An 18,455-nucleotide genomic window follows, 5' to 3' on the forward strand; every position below is an offset into this window, starting at 1 on the left:
GAACGTAGTTATCATTTCAATTCCTATAGATTGCGCAAGATATCCTAATACGTTTGTGTTTCGTTCAAATGGCATTGAACGTGTACACATGCAACATGCATGTATAAAATCACATGCGGGGTGGAACCCCTTACTGATTCTAGGGCAACCAGCTTTCGCACTTACCCTCCCTTACACCCACTACCAGGTTACCTCGCCCTCTTGACTATCCCGAGTCGATATCCCGTGCTGCTTTTGACCTTTCACCTTTTTCGCGTTACCCTGATTCTGTGACCAAGGGACAATCTGCCTTATCGACTTGTAATGTTACTCGTTCATTTTATTCGTGATTTATTATACTTGACCCTTGATTAATTTTATTTTTATGTATACATATATGAATTTTATACCTTGACTATATCTTCTTTTTATATTTCTTCCGCAGTTTTTATTAGTTTTTTTGGTGGAAAGGGGACGAATAAAGTATCTTTGTCATATTTTTAAACTACTTTTATTTAATATTAGGTGATAATTTAAGTTTTTAAAAAATGGTATTGCTTGTCGGTAACGTGAAAATAAATTCGACTTATTTATGGAATGTCAATTTTAAAACTATTCTTTGGGAGTTACTTAGGAGCTGACACAAAATTTTCGTATTGGCATTATTTATTTCAACATATTTAATACTATGTTTTTTAAGTTACAATAACCGAAGTTAGAGAGTGAAATAGTACCAACAAATTTTTATCTTCGTTTTCTACCTCCAACTTTATGCTTCATATTCCGTTGTCCTTTACCTGCTTTCGGTTTCTTTACCCCCTTAGCTTTTGCTCCTTTTTTACCTTTTTTCTTGTCTTTTTTTACTTTAGCTGGCGTTGTTCTGTGAAATACATTCAATTACAATCTTTTCTATACTAATAAATCTTGTAAAAAAAAATGTGAAAATTTACTTTGGTACAGAGAAGTCTTCACGAAGAATTTTAGTGTTACTCTTCAGAATACTGTCTACCAGATTGGTATTGCGTTTCTTCTCTTCCTGTAAATTTTTGGGAATTTCTTCTGCTTTCCTCTTCATACCTGGAACTTGCTTGGCTATACCCTTGGCATCTTTTTCTTTTGGTAACCTATACAATATCATAGGAATTTTATATAAATTTTATATAAATTTATATTAAATACATAACTATATTATGATTAATGTTTAAATGATACAATATGAAATATACCTATCTTGGAATTTGCCAAGAGATGCTGTTGATGTACGTGCAATAGTCATGGCTTGTGAAAGTTGTTGTGAATCAGGAAAATGTTCCCTAGTAGGAAGTCCTACCTTTGGAATTTTTATATTTTTTGCCTTGGCAATATTACGCAGTCTTTGTAATTCATTCTTAGACTTTCTTTCTTCCTTTGCTGTCTTTGCAGCTGCAAATGGATCTTCCATAGCTTTACCTTCATTATTAACTTCTACCAACCACTCCTTCTGTTCTATGGCTTTGTTACGTTTATAACCAAAAGTAGGTATCCATTTCTACAAAAATATTAAGATATCAACAAGTTAAAATTTATTTCAGAAGAATAACTGTAACTTACCTGTAGTTCTTCATCCCATTTAAGTTTAGATTTGCCTTTTCGTTTAGTTTTGATACCTTTCTCTTTAGCAAATTGTTGCCATTTTGTCAAAGGTTTTGGTTTTGGGATTTGTCGAGCTCGTGGTAATACAAATTTCTGTTTGGGCAATTTTGCTACTATTACCTCATCAACACGTTCTATTGGAAGTTCCCATATTTTATTAATAACTATTTGCACGTTATCCCTTGTTAAACTTTTCAGATATTGTTCGGTCTGTGATCTATAAAACATTAATTAATATATGCAGATCATACAAAAATAAAAATGATGGAAAGGCTCTGTAGGTTACTTTAATGCTTTTAGGTCCACAGTATTATAATCTAACGCTAAAAGAGTTCCTAAGTCTGTCTCAATTTCCACATCTTTATTTACTTCTGTGGATTTACGTGTATCTTTTTCCTGGGTGCTGTTTTCTAGAATTGAATTTACAACATCCATCCTATCGGTTGTTTCTTTATTTTAAATTCTAAATGATCTACGGAAGAAAATTCTCAATTTTATCTTCGTTTTAATCACAAATAGTTTTATTTTTTATTTATACTACATCTGTCACTATAAATATACGACAAAATACACGAAACGAAATATGAGAAGTCTTTCTTGTTTTGCACTTCTTTGTTTAAAGCACGTGCGTTAAAGGTTATGTTGACAGTAATGCCGATGCATTCGTAATGGTGGTTTACTCTCTTTAAAGCACGCAAAATCTAGTATAGGAATCATACTTCCAGAGATTTATCGAAATCAGAAAATAAATATTGTATTAGTGAAACAATAGATTTTTTTATATTAAGATTTATATTTTAGTCGTTTTATCATATATAATACAATAATGTTTGTCCTCGCGGAATTAAAGGACACAGTTAGAATTCCACCATGGGAATTCAAGCGAAAATTAAATGATGCTATTACAGATGAACTTAATAGAAAATTAGCTAACAAGGTAAAATTTCATAATTTCATTTAAATATTTGCAGCCAGTAGAATTAGATAAAATTATTAATCTATTTGTTCAAGGTTTATCTTGATGTTGGTCTTTGTATTGCCCTTCACGATATTACAAAAATTGAGGAATCATATATTTTTCCTGGGGATGGTGCATCTCATACCAAAGTAGTATTTCGTTTCATTGTGTTCCGTCCATTTATGGAAGAGATATTAATAGGGAAGATACGAAGCTGTAGTGTCGATGGTGTTCATGGTAATACTTAGAGCAATATTAATGTTTACTTCAATTTATGATTTATTTACCATAAAAACATTGTTTACAGTAACATTAGGGTTTTTTGAAGATATTGTAATACCACCTAATAAATTACAACATCCATCAAGGTTTGATCAAATGGAACAAGCATGGGTGTGGGAATATGATACAGGAGATGGTCAAAAGCATGACTTATTTATGGATGCAGGTAAATCACTTTAAAAACTTTGATTGCTTCATGAAACAAGAATATATAAGACAATAAAATTGTAAATTTTAGGAGAAATTATACGATTCAGGGTAATAAGTGAAACATTCACAGAAGCATTACCTACGGGACCAAATATGTCTGGGGAGACTGAGAAATCGGAAGCTAAAAATACATCTCCATATACCTTAGGAGTACGTATTTATACTTTAGGTGTATGATTAAGATATTGATTATCAATCATATATAAATAATAATATATTGCACATTATACTGAAAAATAATGGTTATTTTATTTTTGTATTATAGGCTGCTATTGATGAGCCTGGACTTGGACTACTCACTTGGTGGGAAAATACCTAAGAGTACAAAAATAGGTTTAGATCAATAAATTTTTATTTCACAGCACATTCCATCATGTTACCATATATCACTCTTATAAGTTACATCCATGACTTGCGTCGCATGCGACCCGACCTCCGATAGAATTTCGACTGTGCGGATATATTTTATATATTTAGTTTTGATTGGTAACAGAATTATTAACCGCATATTTGTACAATATATACAAAGACGTTATGTGCTAAACATGTGATAACACACAAAAAATAATTTCAGTTCTGTCAGAAATTGAGTTAATGCTAAAATGTTACGCAGAAGTTATTCGGTAGTACGAGTCTGAACATAAAAACGTTGCATTTATTGTGCAACGGCGGCGTAAAATTCTCTTTCAATACCTTACACGTTGACTTGGATCATTAGTGTGTATCTGACACCGATTTGTTTTAAATAACCGTCGAAATATAGTTAACAGTATTAAACACGTAAAATACGTTTTTTTTTCTATATTGCGATATATCATTACATTTAATGAAAAAACATTGGGAACTTAGCTAGATGTAAGCCTTAAATATAGGAAACATTAATTACATGACAGCAGAATATACATAGGTAAAATATAAGTTAAAAACCTTTTTTTCTTCTTCTAAATAGTACATACATGTGCAATGATCTTTAACGTTTTTTTCTGTTTTTTTTTCATTCGTTTATTTAGCAACACATCGTCGAACAAATGAAAAACTTGCAGGATCGTGATGTCTCGTAAAATAAAAGTTCTCGTTAACACGTAACCGGAATGTTTTTCTGTACTCTTTTTTCGTTTCTTTTATCTTTTTGTTTTAATCACTTTATTACGATCGTAACTTGTTTATTATACCTTTTTTTCTCTCAAAAAAAGCAACGCATCTAACGCGTTGATAATTACGCGCATCCTTAAAACATTGAAGCAGGTTTAAACAACGCCCTAAACATATGTATATAGTCAAAGTAGAACAACATACGTATAATAAAAATTTATCACAGTTCTAACTGTTGTTGAGTCTGTCGTGTCATCTCGTCGTACAATGTCTACGTCTTTTTATATATCTTTTTTTCATTTCTTTTCTTCGTTTTAACGAGAACCTACTATAATTGAACTGTCTCTTCGTTTGCTTCCTGTTTTCTGTTTTCTCTATTATCAAGCGGCGACGTATGAAACTCCATATAAGATATCGATTTATCGAGAGGTGCATACTTTTCTGCATTTTCTTTTTTTTTCTTGCATTTCTTTTTTTTTACATATTTTTTTTTCAAACGCGTTTCGACGAAAAATGCAAAAAAGGAAAAAGGAAAGAACAAAACGTATCGAACCGCATATACGATCCGATAAGAAGTTCTAGCATCGGCGAGAAAGGAGTGCGATTCATACAGGAGCTCTGGTGTATTAAAAATGTCTACGCGTTATCTTAGTGTTAACATTTTTGCATGTTTTTAGGGCTAGTGTTTTTCTTTTTTTCTTCTTATATATCTTTTTTTTTCATTTTTTATATCCTTTGTCGTTACAAGAGAGAACAATAATTTGCAGTACTGCTTGTGTATGGACGTCAATTACTTCTTTCCTATCTGTATCCGCATCGTCTCCTCCTCTCGTAGTCAGTACTCTTGTTCGTTCTAAATATTGCTTTACGTGAAACATTTTTTTTATGTTGTCGTCTCGTTCTATAGGAATTAAAACGTCTTCTGTGTGGAACGCAAAGGAATTTGCTGGAGCTGTTGCCCTGCTCCCAACGAAGCGTCATTTATTCGATGATTAGGCAGCGCGGTAGGTGTTCACGCAAATAATCAAACAGCTCTTGAGACGTTCCTGGACAATTAGTTAACTCTAGCTCGTGTAAATGTCGAAGCTGAATCAAGCTCGATAATCCGCTACTTGTGAGCAATGGGCACCCTGTGAAAAATTTAGGTGCTTTAATAGAAATGAATTTTTACTTTTTCTCCTTTGTGAAATAGTATAAATTATATAAAAAAGTTTATGTATACAAAGAGATAAATTTTTGAAAGACCATTGATCAATGATTCAAATTTCTTAACTCCTTAATTCTTTCGAATACCTTTTTTCTCTTTATGGAAAAATGTAAGATTTTTCATCAATAATTTATACATATTAGGTTGTCCGAAAAGTTTCTTTCGTTTTATAAGGAAATAATAGACGCACAATGTTTTTTGTTTTATATTATTTTATTGAATTATGCACGAACATAATAATAGAAATAGAACGAAATGGATCATACCTAATTCAATAAAATAATATAAAACGGAAATTGTTGTTCATCTATTATCACCTTATGAAACGAAAGAAACTTTTCGGACAACCTAATAGAAATAGATAAATTTTTGAAAGGTAAATTTTAATATTTTTTAATTGTTTGTGAACTATTATAAGACCATTGGTCAATTATTTATATATGAAAAAAGGGTAAATGTTTGGAAATAACATTTGTTCAATAATTGTTCATCTTTGAGAAAGAGGGGACGGTGATGTTTATTCTTTAAATTTCTACGTGCAACGTAGGGTGACATATAGAGCAAGCCTTAGGTTGATCTTACCTGCCACGGAGAGTACTTGTAAGGATTTCATGCCGCATAAGTGCTGAAGTCCAAAGTCTCTAAGTAGTATGCACCATCTCAAGAACAATGCGCTCAATGATCCCATTGTGGAAATGTAGCCCACGCCTATATCTGTGATATGCACACATCTACGCAAGGTGAAGAAAGAAAAGTTTAACAAACTATTCGCTTCAACTCTTCTGTTAATATAAAGCTTTGTAATTTTTTCATTTTTTTCGTTTGCTTTCCATTCATATTTTTCATGATATCATTCTTTTCTAGAAATGATCCTTTATCCTTATATCTTAATCTAATTTCTAAATATAATTATTCATAATAATTATATCTAAATTATGGATTTATCATAGATTTGTAGATTGAAAAATCTATAGCTGCAACACATTATTATTTCATTTTCTAAATTAAAGATTATATGATTACATAATTAGAAACTTCAAGATAATAAAGGAAGGATCTATAATGATTCACGATGTCTTCGCCAAATTATTTAATGATCGTTTTCTGTTCATCGTAGATTCGTTAACGTCTCTATTCAAGACAAATTGGCATGAAAACGAAGCCAAATCATTCGAGTCCAAGTTTGAAAACGACATACAGCCCTATCCATAAATCATCGAAAGTTTATTAGTACATATATTTAAGACAAAGACAAATGAATTTTGTAATTACAAAAATGAAATTGACAAGTTTACAAGTCGTATGTATTGAAAGAAAACTAAATTATACTATATTTTGAAGATATTATTAGAAATCTATTTTAATAAATATTATGTTTAGGATTAACAAATGGCGGACGAATTATGGACAAAAGTGTATAGTTGATAAAAGTAAAAGATATAGTGTGTTCTGCTGTATATTTATAGTGTACTATATATATAGTGCACTATTCGGAAAACAAGTTCCAGAAATTTTTATCGACATAAATCATTTGCAATTTGAAAATCAAGGTGTTTGGATGTGACTGTGAATATCATCAGTTAGAACTTCGCTATAACTGTACATTCTATATATATATATTATCTCCTACAGCCAGCCGATTTGTTGCTAGATTGTTAGTTCGTCTCCTTAGGCGTCTGAATGCATCGACGATCGCTGATTCATGGACGTATTGCACAATAGTTGATCGTAAATAGAATGCTCGTTAACGCGTTTAGTATGTAGAACATGAATGGATCGTACGGATTCGCCGCGGTGGGTCGCAGTGTCATTTAGCGCGATTTAAAAGAAGAGTTAAGAAAAAGGGAAGTACGCCTCTTCATTTTCGTCGGTTGCAGCTGAATGCCTTTTCTCTTAACTCATTGGAAACCAACGTAGCAATTTTTTTCAACTGATTTACATTATTGAATATTTAATGATTTGCTTAATATATTCTTCATCATCGTTTTTTGTACGAAACTTTAAAAAATTTTGGATCCCTTTTTATGTTAAGTCCTATAATAATTGAACAGTTCTCACCTATCCAATGTGAGCTCCTCTAAGTGATTCAGATCACAAGCAATGTACTCTAGAGCCGCATCGGTGATTCTTGAGCACCAGCTCAGATCCAACGAACGAAGCCTGGATAAGTTTTCTGCTATCAATTCAACGCCATCATCTGTTACTTTACTGCATCCAGACAGCGACAGGACAGTCAGATTGGGTAAGGAATGTACTGGAAGATAAGACAGAAAATTAAGAGTACATTATACACTCTCTAAGACTCCTTTCTCTTTTTTTTTTAATGTTTTTCATTAACTTATTACAGAGAAACACGAAACTACCATATAAATAACGACATCTGGTCGTTGTCCTCGAAGTAGCTACGTGTACTCACTTAGAAGCATGAGTCTGAGCTGTTGCTGACAGCTTGAAAGCTAAATAAAGCGGTGTTCCTTAATTCTAAATTTATAATGGTCGGATGCGTGCACCACCTGACTTAATTTCACGGTATCGTCATCAAGAATTATTTCTACCTGGATCCTAGCAAAACGATGTTGCAACTGTCCCGCTTTACGCGACGTTAACGTCTTGAGTTATGTTGAAGTATTTTTTACTATACATATACAATGAAGATACCACTATGATAACTAACATGATAACTCAAAGACTAATTAGTATCTATTCTTATTATATCCAACCACGTTATAATATCAGACACCTCGAGTGTCTTTAGTGGAAGACAATTTGCCATTTTATCACAGCAGTGAACATTGCTCAACGTTTTATTGTTATATATATCAATTTTTCAATTTTTATTTTTTTTTTTTCATACTATAGTAAAACATAAATAACTAAAAGTATGGATACTGTATTCAAAAATAACTTTTCGTAATATGACGCTCTTTCATGTTATATTGATTTTGTATTACTATACACTCCAAATGAATATTTGTTCCAATTTTTATTTAAATTTATATCTTATACTTTAATCGAAAGACACACGAAATGTCTTATTCGAAGCAAAATACGAATAACATTGCAACGCAAGATTTCAAAACAAAGGCTCCTTACCGATATTGACTACACCATGATTAGTGAGTTCCCAGCAGGATTGCAGCCTGAGGATACTAAGGGAGCTACTTTGAGTGGCGTGGAAATATCCAAGAGCGGCATCGGTTACATGGTAAGCCTGCAACGAGAACTCGTAGAGACTCGGCAGCAATTGAGCGACAGCACCGACAGCTTCATCGGCCACATTAATACAATCCGACAAGGAGAGCGATACTATTCTAGGTGTCAAGCAAGTCCACAGGCCGGCTTCCGTTATCTCGTTGCAACCAGCTAATTCCAGCTCGAACAACGCCTAAAAATATAAAAACATTAGAGAAACTTCCAATCCCTCTTTCCTTAATATCTACTCATTAATTTACTCTGTATCTAATAAATGAGTGATATAAAGAAGAAAAGAAAGAAAATAGTAGCTTGTTTGAAAGCTTTGAAAACAAGAATGAAGTCTGTAGTATTTCATTTATTTAAACAACAAGATATGCATAATCAATATTTTTAAAACAGTTGATTTAAATGTCTATATTTGGATTGTACAAATTGTTTCAAATATTTTTGATTTTTCGACTTTAGAAGTTGGGGAAAATGACCTTGAAAGAAAGTTCATCCCCAATGTACTTTTTATTAAAACTTACTTAACCTTTTTCATTGTCAGTTTTTAATATAACATAAACGAGACATTAGGATAAAAAGTTTTTATTTCTGAAAGAAAAATTCAATTAATTCTTGCGTACTATACACGAATAAAAATCTGTTGTAACTTTAATCTGGAATCAAAAGGTAATAATGCTCATTTTTTTAAGTGAAATATTTATAGTTTTTAAATTTAATGGATGTTTTGTATTAAGGAAAGTTATATGTATGTATATACCTGTAAATGATCTAAAAGAGCTTCAAGCCCCCTGTCAGTAACGGCGCAACATCTAAGCGATAACGAATGAATATTTCTCTGCGCTAATGGGAATCCGTGCGTCAGTTCCGGGATATCCTCATCCGATGCGCCGAGAAGAACCAACGAATGAAAACCTCTTCTAACTAAGGAGGCGTAGAGCCGTGTGCGTGAACTAGGAGGCATGGCACGCACCTCACGACACCTCACCACGGGCACTAAGCCTGCCCAGAGTCGAGGTCGCGCATAAAGTATATCTCGCCATCTTAAGCACACCTGTAAATCACCGAATCGTTACATTTTTGTATATTTTTAGAAGTATAAAATTTCAGGAATAAAACATTTTAAAAATATAAAATATATCAAAGATGCAAAATTTTAAGAAATTGAAATTTCAGAAATGTACGCCAATGTTGCAAATTTCACGGGTACTCGATTCGCCATGGAATAAATTAAGAATCATGGAAGTGGAATCTCAATGTTGTTAGATTTTCTGTTTTATTTTTAGGTATGCAAGTTATTCTAGAAAACCTTTGCCAGGATGATTTCATATGTTTGTAACAACTGCTTAATAAAATATTTATGAATGCGCACGCAGTGCTTCCATTTTTAATCGAGGTACGCTGGCAAAGTCTACGTAGAACCCTGTGGGACGGACGTCCTGGAATAGATGTCTTATATAAAAACTGCATCAAGATTGAATCAATATTAATATACCTTTCAAAGAAAGTGCGGTAACGTCTGTTTAAATCTTAAACAGTATTGTTAAGAGACTTTTCCTTTCATTCTATCATGTTAGAACGTCTAAGTAACTAGATAAGTTGTATTATGTATTTATAGATTTATATATGCTTATTGTTCTGTTCTAAGGAGATGAGAGAATCAATGTTTACTGTTCCAAGGAGAATAGAATGATGCTTTAATTTTATGACATGAATCCTTCACTTTTAACTGATATCGTGAAATTATAAGTGATCCTCTCAACAGTTGGGACTAAGTTACTTAATTCTAAAATACTTTATACTTTATAAAATACGAAATAGATTTAAATACCATAAAATTAAATAATCTATCGAATTAAAATTTAACAATTTAATTTAATAGATTATCTAAACCAATATTAGAACCAGAACCAGATGACAGTTAAGAATACTTGTATAAGATATATGGAAGATCGTATATCAGTTTAATCTCCCGTGAAAGATCATTCGACCAATATGAAAAGGCCTCTAATACCATTATTTATAATTGAACAGCGTTTGCAACCATAAATCAGTAAATCAGCCCGAGTTCACGACGTATGTATGTACACAAGTCGATAGCCAAGAAGTCTGACGTCCGTTGCTAAACAAATATGTCATTTAACAAAGCATCTCGCAACAAGGCTTTCCTTAATCACAAGTGATTTATTTTACGACCAAGAAGAATCATCTTGCACGACCGTGAAAAGATTATTATCTAATCCACATCGTCAACCCTTACTATCTTCAATTCCACGGCGAACCAATGCCAAGAATTGAGGATTGAGCGCATTCTACTTTTCCAATAGAATTAAAAGCTTCGGCAATATATAGAGTGCAGCCAAAAGTATTATGGAAACAATATTATACAAGAGGATTCCGTATGCAAAATTAAATTAGTAGTATCAAGTGAAATTTTTTCATCCGAGAATTAATTTTAGGATTAAGAGACACTATAATATCCATTACTTTTCTATACAAAATTTGCACGACTTTTACGAGTAGTTAGATTCAAGAAAGTACAGTGGATAGTTTCATTAACAATACTTCATTTCGTCAATAATAGTAAAATAAAATTTTAGCTGTGCACAATCTACTTATCTGAGCCTAAACTCACATTATTTGAACTAAGTATCATAAGTGGCAGAAAAATCAGCGAACTTCTACTATACAAATTTTCCTTATAAACTGTATCGTACGTAATACATTCTCAAAATCCATTCTCTTCAATACTGTGCCTTCAACGAAAAACTATTATTCTACGTTTTTGATGTACTTTCGCATAGGGAATCACTTTCTGTCCTATGTATGTCATACAGTATTTTATACAATCCTCTTAGCTGCTCCCAAACAAAACAGATAGAAAAGAAGATAACAAAGTATGTAACAGGTATTCAGTACAAGCGCCATTCCTCTTTGATTGTATATTCTAATGTAATTCTTTCGACCGAACTTATCTTACTTCTCACTGAGGACGGAACATGTTAACACGTTAAAAAAAGAAGAAACAAAGATGAGTGCAAGCCTGTTGCAAGTTAGATTAATAACGATCGTTTAATCGCTGGCACCTGAGCCAAAATCCTCCTCTCGATGGCGGTGAAGTAGAGGAAGAATTTACTGAGGAAATGATCGTCTTGCATCAGCTGATCCCACGTGGTGGGCGCGACGTATCCGCCCGTTCCACCGCTCGCCAACGGCACATTCTTCCCTCGATTTCTCGATATCCTTGCTCTACTCGGTGTACCGACGTTGCTCAGGCTCTTGTTGTTCACCGAAGGCATGTTGCTCATCGACGTTGGCACGCTCCTGCTTGGCTTTTCCGGGGTTGCGTTCGCATTATTCGCGCTCTGCAAATTCGTGTACGGAACACCGCCGCTCCCGCAGAACACGTGCGTAACGCGTTCCATGACGCTCGCCTTTCCCCCACCTGAAACATTCTCATGGTTTAAATTTGTTTCAATTACCAATTGATACCTAATACGTTTCAATAGAGATTGTTTAATATTCAAAACAATAATTGTATTTCTTTTATCATCAGGTTTAGGATTAATTACTTTTCATTTATGTTATATATTACATGTATTAATTATATAAATAATATTTTATGTATTATATATTACGTCTTAAATGATGATTGCAGAGGAGGAACATTATAAGTCACGTTTACTATTTGTTATAGCAAAGTAGTTAAAAAATTCAATATATTTTCAATCATTTCTATACCTCTTATCAAATTTGTTTTTTTATTTTCTTTTGGAGCTCTTTTATTTTCTTAAAAATTTGCAAATCATTGCTTCTTTTATATTTCTGACTTCTATAATGCCTTGTCAACTGACATTTTTAAATTTTGTCAATATTAAAGATAAATAACAAAATTTGGAAAATAAATATAATAGAGAGTAAAGAATCTATTGAAATGTTTTATCCTGAGTGTCCTAAGATGGTTTTTGCATTCAATATTATTATACAATAGTCCATTTGGATCAAACAGGCGATTAAATGGGATGATTAAGAATGACTAGGAGTTAAATAATTTATGAATTGCTTGATGACTTCTAAAACTTTTATGAATGTATTATCATAGTCGTTTGGAATAGTGTAGAGGAAATATCGACTCGATAAAGCTGAAAGTTGTTAGGTTTCAGAAGACACCTCCATGTTAAAGGCTTTCGTAAATTCCTCTAAAGAAATATTTACTTTCTCGATTATAAACACTCATAATCGAAGATCTGTATATGAAACATTGGTTTACAGGAACAGATCTATGTTGTTCATGAATGTAAATATCCACGATGTTTGCCTGTAAGTCAAATTTAGGATGAACTATCCTTTCAATGATCATTGGTTTACAGAGAACTCCACGAAAATATTTTAAATTTATCAATTTGAATAAATCATAATCACCTCTATCAAATATATTACAAAAGAATTCAAAATAATTCTTTTCTTCCATTGAAAAAAATTGACATCATATTATCAACAATACAAAGGTGTTCTTTGTCTAAAAAAGGATTCCGTATCGATGTTTATAGAAATAATCTAAAACATAAACCTCTTTCAATGACCAAATAGTTCTTCGATTATTCAAGTAATATTTTTAAAACAATCTATACGTTGAAATAAACTACAATTATCTACATTAAATAAATTATCATAAAATAGCATTTACATACAAAAGAATTCCTTTTTTTCTATTATAAAAATATTAAAAATATTATGTGTAGACAAAGGTATTTAAAACAAGTTTCTATATCCAATATAATTTTTAAAGATCCGTGCTTGTAATGAGGACTGAAGAGCATGTCTTTAAAGGCTTTTCTGTAAAGGTAAACTAGCTGCGAAGATGCGGCAAGTTATTTTCGTTTTATTTTCGAACTGTATGTCCCATTTGGCTCCGAGTACATCTCTATTTCCTGTCTCTATCTCTCTATCACATGGCAAGCATTTTTTCCCTGCGAATTGTGTCCACCTACGATTAACACGTTGATTGCTACGGTGATGGTCGCAGTTGGTATGCTACGGATTTATATGTAAATTCATGGGTTTATATGTATAATAAAAGAAATGGAACTTCAGCAAAAAATTATTTTACCTGCTAAATAATATAGACTCTTATACTCTGGATATTTCATACATTTTTGTAAATTATTCATATTCTGTGCATTATTGCACTTTAAAATTTCTCATAAATGCGTAAAAATCCACAGTATAGTCATCCGTGAACCACGTTACTAAATTCTTTAAAATAATTGGTACATGATAAATCTCATAGGTTAACAAATTTTCAACAATATGGATGTTTTAAATAATGTTACTAGAAAAGAATGCGCGAATATAATATAATTTTATATTGTGATGTATGGAAATATTGTAATTAATATAAAAATTAAATGTTATGTTGTAGAATATTTCAATCTATTGCGGCTTCCAGAGAAAAATATATAAACTTTATGTGGCAGTCAATGTGTTAAATTACAATTCTGCTCTCTCATCCAACTCATTTATCGAGCAACAATAACATATCTCGCATCACATCTACTCTATCGCGAGATGTAGCTCGATCGATAAGTTTATCGAATGATAGTTTCACCGGTATTCGCAATCGAAAGAACGTATCGAATAGATTGTTGAAAAATGTTTCCGATTCGAATAAAATTCGTTGCAGCGTGACAAAAATTTTCTATACGCTACTACACTTCAAATTTATAGCCAGTATTGATCAGTTCCATGTGTAATGTAAATAGATATTTCCTACTGAGGATATGAAAATATGGAGATTTTTAAATACTTATTGGTCCAATTGTCTTTAATGTAATAATTTGTTTTTCAGATGGTGAATTAACAAGATGTAATATGAAAATTATTACAAATGTCTCGTACAACCTTTTATTTTCTTTTCTATGTTAAATTCAAACATGAAAGAAATTTTATATTTATAAAATGAATATCATTTGAATCAGAGAAGTTTGAAATTATATTAATATGATAATTTTATGATATAATGACAGGTAACTATGCATTTATATAGAATTACAATAATTTTATATTAATTTAGAAAAACAAGAAAAGCTCTATTTCATTTCAAATATAGACGTACGACAAACAAAATTTCTAATCCTAACGATCTCAGAGTAATTCCTTCACATTTATATAATATAATTTATAATAATCTAAACTTCGTAGATAATCAAAATAAAAAAGTAGAGAATCGAATAAAGTTCATCATCTAATCCTAGTTTATTTTCTTGCAGCATCTAAATTTGACGAAAAAGATTAAGAAGATGGTTTTGGGTTTTTGTTTGAAGAAACAAAGACGATCATGCGATGATACAGTAACGAATGATTAATTGTTTGAGAGGAGGGGTTTGGCTGATCTGCCGCAATTTTATCAGTCGTGCAGGGGCTCTGGCGGCAATCCAGCCGCCACGGTGATTACCTATTTTACGCGTTAAAATAAATCTCTTGCTCTGTCGCGACTTCTCGGCCGTATGAAAACCGGCATGCGTACGCTGCCTTTTGTCTCCCGGACTCCCATTCAAGCAAATCCGAAGCTTGGGCTCTCGTGTTCGTCAGACACGACAAATAGCCGATTCACCGATATTTCCGGTCCGTGAATCGTCGACCTAGTCATGTCAATCGATACGATGTTCTCGTGCTAACAATTAACCACAATTAACAACGGTTGAAATAAATTCAGGTGTCACGTTCAAAACATACAATGCCTGATCATTTATGACTGCATTATTGTTGCCTCTACAATAGCGCACGAAATCAAACGAATTGAGCGAATATCTATAGAAACTTTTTATGAGTATATTATGTGTTGTACGAAACATTTTGAAATGTCATTAGTATTGCAACGATTGATTATGATAATTGTATTAATAAAATTTGGAACAAATTTGAAAGTGTATATGGATGCTACAAGATATTTAATGTAAATATGTATTTCACAGAAATTGCAAAACTATTTATACAGTTATTTATGCATTATATTAATAAGCCATGATATTCAGTGCAGTCATCTTAACCTCTTGTTATATATTTAAGATAGCTATTTATGCTGTATACTAATTTTTTAATAAATATATTTTTTATATATTTTTACATTATTTATATAATAGTTTATTTTTTAATTAAAAGTATATTTTAAATATACTTTTTGCACAATATAATACACTACATACACAGTACATATGTAGCTAGAATGTTTTATTATTAAGTAGCTATTGTTAATTTCAACAGTTTTTGGAAATTGGTATTAAATGTATATCTGAAATAAACAAATGTATCAGATATCCATATCCTACTAGCACTCGATAGAAAAGACTAATACTCGAGAGTAATACTTCTTAGAAATATACTTCCATTAGTAAATGAAATTATATTAGTATGACTATAGTTGAGATGATTAACATTCATATACGAATGATCGGAAACCAGGATAAGTTGCAGTTAAATAGACAATGATCCAACATCTTTGCCATATTTTTCAACGATACACGAGGCCTAACAATGTCTTATTAAAATTTAAGCTCTAGTTTTAGATACTAGATTTTAGATATAAGTATCATAAGGTTGACCTCTAAATGAGATTCAAAATTAAACCTCAAGTCATTCATAAAAAGTACATAAAAGATATAACGTTGTAAAGGTATAAGTTACATTGAAAAGATTGATAAACTCGTAAAAAAATATCATAAAAAGAAAAAACACACAAAATTGAAGACGAATGATGTATGTATGTATATCTTTCCCAGATTTTCAAGCAAATGGAAAATAGAATGCGAGGTAAAAGATTATGAGATGGTTAAGTTCTACGTTTCCACGTGCATGAGGACGAATGCTATCGATTCCATTGCAGTTCAGATTGCGACTAAAAGCACTTGATGGCCGCTTTAACGAGCGTTCCGGAGGAAGATCGCCGGGACAACACCGAGCATACGATGCACCAGGTAATGTTATACAATGCAGAATTAAGAAACGTTGTCCAAGGAGCGGTTCGGGGTTGCGGTTTAACAGAAATCAATTGGTATTTGTGATTACGCAATAATGGCTGGCCAAATTCGTCGATCGCCCTGCTTCGGCGACCGTTTAAGATTCCAGCACGATGAAACAACGAATAAGAAGGGCAGGAAGAGAAAGAAAATTAATTGGTAATAACATTCTGTCGAAGCACTCTTTAAAAGAATCGACGATTATGAATTATTTGTTTAAGTTAGGACGAAGCTAGACAATTTCAAATTAGGTATCGATTTAAAATTATTCTCGAACCATTCACATGAAGGATAAAATAAGTTACAAGGTGCTTGAAATAATTAGAGGATCGTTTCTACTCGAATGAGTTTATTGCTCAGCAAGTTATTCAATAGCTTGAAAGCTTGGTAAATACTATTTGTGTATTTAGTAGAAACGTTAATAATTTTAAAAATAAAAGATACAGAACGTTAATAATTTTAAAGATGAAAATCACGAAAGAATGTTTCTGATCGTATTTCTCATTTCTTGATAATGTATTAAAATTTCATGTATTTCAATGTTAACAAATACTTTTAAGAATTTCAAAAAAAATCGCATTTAAATACTCGGTAATTCCTTAATCTCTTCGATCAGTCCATTTTTCCAAATTCCTTAAATACATATGTGAGGTATGATTCCTCTAATATCTTCAAGTCCTATAGCGTACTACAAGAAAAAAAAATAATGTTAATTAATTCACCAACCATGATGTTTAGACGCTCTTAGCCCCAGACCGTTGATTCTTTTGGTCAACTCGGCGCTGGCTCTTTCGACGACCCCCTGCGCTGATATCGAAGACATCTCTCAAGAAGCGGAGGCGCACTCCCTTTGCTCAGCCACGACTTGTAGTCAAGAGAAGTAGGGACGCGTGTGACCGTGGTTGAAACGTTTCATATTCGACAGCCACGGAAACAAAACTCAATCTTCGAGTTTTGCACGGTTCCTCTACCACTCTCCTGTTTTTTCCTGCGTTTCGGTTCTTCTTTTTGCGTTCGCAATGTCCAGCTGCTTTCACGACAATAACGGGTTCCTCCAGCACATAAGGTCAATCGTTAATTCCATGAAAGTTGTTCGATCATAACGTTCAACAGCTTTCTAAATTTATCAGGTGTATCAGCGCGCGTAGCCAAGGAGAACGAAACGCAACCCTTCGAGATAGCTCGTCGCATGCGGCGAATCGATGACGGAACGTTTTGCTGGAAAGATCTATTTTAATCGACAGCTCGTGACAGTCGCGTGAACCGTTTGACGAAAGATTTATATGTCAGAAAAACGAAAGGGGACGATAGTTCAGAACGAAGAAAAAGAAGTGGAAAAAATAGATAATGACGAAGATACGTCACGATATGATATAAGTATACGTTCGACGACTAATATTCTTCGTATAAAACGAACAAAATATCACGTTCGTTAATCACGACTCGAGTTTATGTAATAAACTTGACCACCTCACTAAAAACTGTACAAATGATGGAATGCCTCTTCAACACTAGCTGTCGAATCGATAAGCATCATCGGCACAGACATTTCTATCGACGATGATTTGGTTTATTCGCGTCTAATACATCCCCACAATAGTTGTCGAAATAATTGAACGCGCCACTATATCCGTTTCCCGTTCGTAGAGCACGATGTGCACTATGCACACGGCCTTTTCACTGCGGTGCTTCTCTTTCTTTCCTTTTCTGTTTATGTACCAGTCATGATACCGAGCGAAAAACAAAGTTAGAAGGTGGAGCTGCTGCAACGGGCACGGTACATGGGGGTGGTTTGTGCGAGACTGAATCGATATTCGCGCTGAACTTGTCCGGCTGCCCCCCACTCGAGCCGCACGAAACCGTGTGGTTTCCAGGCGCGAAC

At 32.8% G+C, this 18,455-nt stretch overlaps 3 protein-coding genes across 6 annotated transcripts; 1 reads left to right on the forward strand and 2 right to left on the reverse strand.

Annotated features, from left to right (window-relative positions):
• Positions 1 to 627: 627 nt before the first annotated feature.
• LOC122569325 (ribosome biogenesis regulatory protein homolog) lies at positions 628 to 2,241 on the reverse strand. Its single transcript, XM_043730203.1, has 5 exons — positions 1,898 to 2,241; positions 1,570 to 1,828; positions 1,206 to 1,507; positions 930 to 1,103; positions 628 to 859 (listed from the first exon to the last, which is right to left on the reverse strand). Exons 1-5 carry the CDS (start codon positions 2,044 to 2,046, stop codon positions 724 to 726), a joined length of 1,020 nt encoding a protein of 339 aa, XP_043586138.1. The 5' UTR covers positions 2,047 to 2,241; the 3' UTR covers positions 628 to 723.
• Positions 2,242 to 2,412: 171 nt separating this feature from the next.
• LOC122569327 (DNA-directed RNA polymerase III subunit RPC8) lies at positions 2,413 to 7,412 on the forward strand. Of its 3 annotated transcripts, none has more exons than XM_043730208.1 (6): positions 2,413 to 2,548; positions 2,623 to 2,806; positions 2,877 to 3,017; positions 3,090 to 3,211; positions 3,327 to 3,394; positions 6,478 to 7,412. In XM_043730208.1, the coding sequence occupies exons 1-5, from the start codon at positions 2,438 to 2,440 to the stop codon at positions 3,378 to 3,380; spliced, it is 612 nt and encodes a 203-aa protein (XP_043586143.1). In that variant the 5' UTR covers positions 2,413 to 2,437; the 3' UTR covers positions 3,381 to 3,394; positions 6,478 to 7,412. The 3 variants fall into 3 exon arrangements, with proteins under 3 accessions (XP_043586143.1, XP_043586142.1, XP_043586141.1); XM_043730207.1 differs by lacking the exon at positions 6,478 to 7,412 and adding an exon at positions 5,061 to 5,195; XM_043730206.1 differs by lacking the exon at positions 6,478 to 7,412 and having other exon boundaries at positions 3,327 to 4,385.
• LOC122569321 (F-box/LRR-repeat protein 16) lies at positions 3,396 to 18,395 on the reverse strand. Of its 2 annotated transcripts, none has more exons than XM_043730189.1 (8): positions 18,044 to 18,395; positions 17,300 to 17,791; positions 11,645 to 12,003; positions 9,319 to 9,612; positions 8,454 to 8,745; positions 7,419 to 7,614; positions 5,943 to 6,091; positions 3,396 to 5,283 (listed from the first exon to the last, which is right to left on the reverse strand). In XM_043730189.1, exons 2-8 carry the CDS (start codon positions 17,394 to 17,396, stop codon positions 5,135 to 5,137), a joined length of 1,536 nt encoding a protein of 511 aa, XP_043586124.1. In that variant the 5' UTR covers positions 17,397 to 17,791; positions 18,044 to 18,395; the 3' UTR covers positions 3,396 to 5,134. The 2 variants fall into 2 exon arrangements, with proteins under 2 accessions (XP_043586124.1, XP_043586125.1); XM_043730190.1 differs by having other exon boundaries at positions 18,293 to 18,316.
• Positions 18,396 to 18,455: the final 60 nt, after the last annotated feature.

The sequence above is a fragment of the Bombus pyrosoma genome, linkage group LG7 (assembly GCF_014825855.1).
Source record: "Bombus pyrosoma isolate SC7728 linkage group LG7, ASM1482585v1, whole genome shotgun sequence".
Taxonomy (NCBI): domain Eukaryota; kingdom Metazoa; phylum Arthropoda; class Insecta; order Hymenoptera; family Apidae; genus Bombus; species Bombus pyrosoma.

Coding starts and splice junctions, on each gene's coding strand:
- LOC122569325 (XM_043730203.1), bottom strand. CDS start 2,046: ATGGATGTTGTAAATTCAATTCTAGAAAACAGCACCCAGGAAAAAGAT. Junction 1,829..1,897: donor GTGGACCTAAAAGCATTAAA/GTAACCTACAGA, acceptor AATGTTTTATAG/ATCACAGACCGAACAATATC. Junction 1,104..1,205: donor CTTGGCAAATTCCAAGATAG/GTATATTTCATA, acceptor GATATTGTATAG/GTTACCAAAAGAAAAAGATG.
- LOC122569327 (XM_043730208.1), top strand. CDS start 2,438: ATGTTTGTCCTCGCGGAATTAAAGGACACAGTTAGAATTCCACCATGG. Junction 2,807..2,876: donor TAGTGTCGATGGTGTTCATG/GTAATACTTAGA, acceptor CATTGTTTACAG/TAACATTAGGGTTTTTTGAA. Junction 3,212..3,326: donor CATCTCCATATACCTTAGGA/GTACGTATTTAT, acceptor TTTGTATTATAG/GCTGCTATTGATGAGCCTGG.
- LOC122569321 (XM_043730189.1), bottom strand. CDS start 17,396: ATGTCTTCGATATCAGCGCAGGGGGTCGTCGAAAGAGCCAGCGCCGAG. Junction 12,004..17,299: donor AAGAGCGTCTAAACATCATG/GTTGGTGAATTA, acceptor AGAATGTTTCAG/GTGGGGGAAAGGCGAGCGTC. Junction 5,284..5,942: donor ACAAGTACTCTCCGTGGCAG/GTAAGATCAACC, acceptor AATTTTTCACAG/GGTGCCCATTGCTCACAAGT.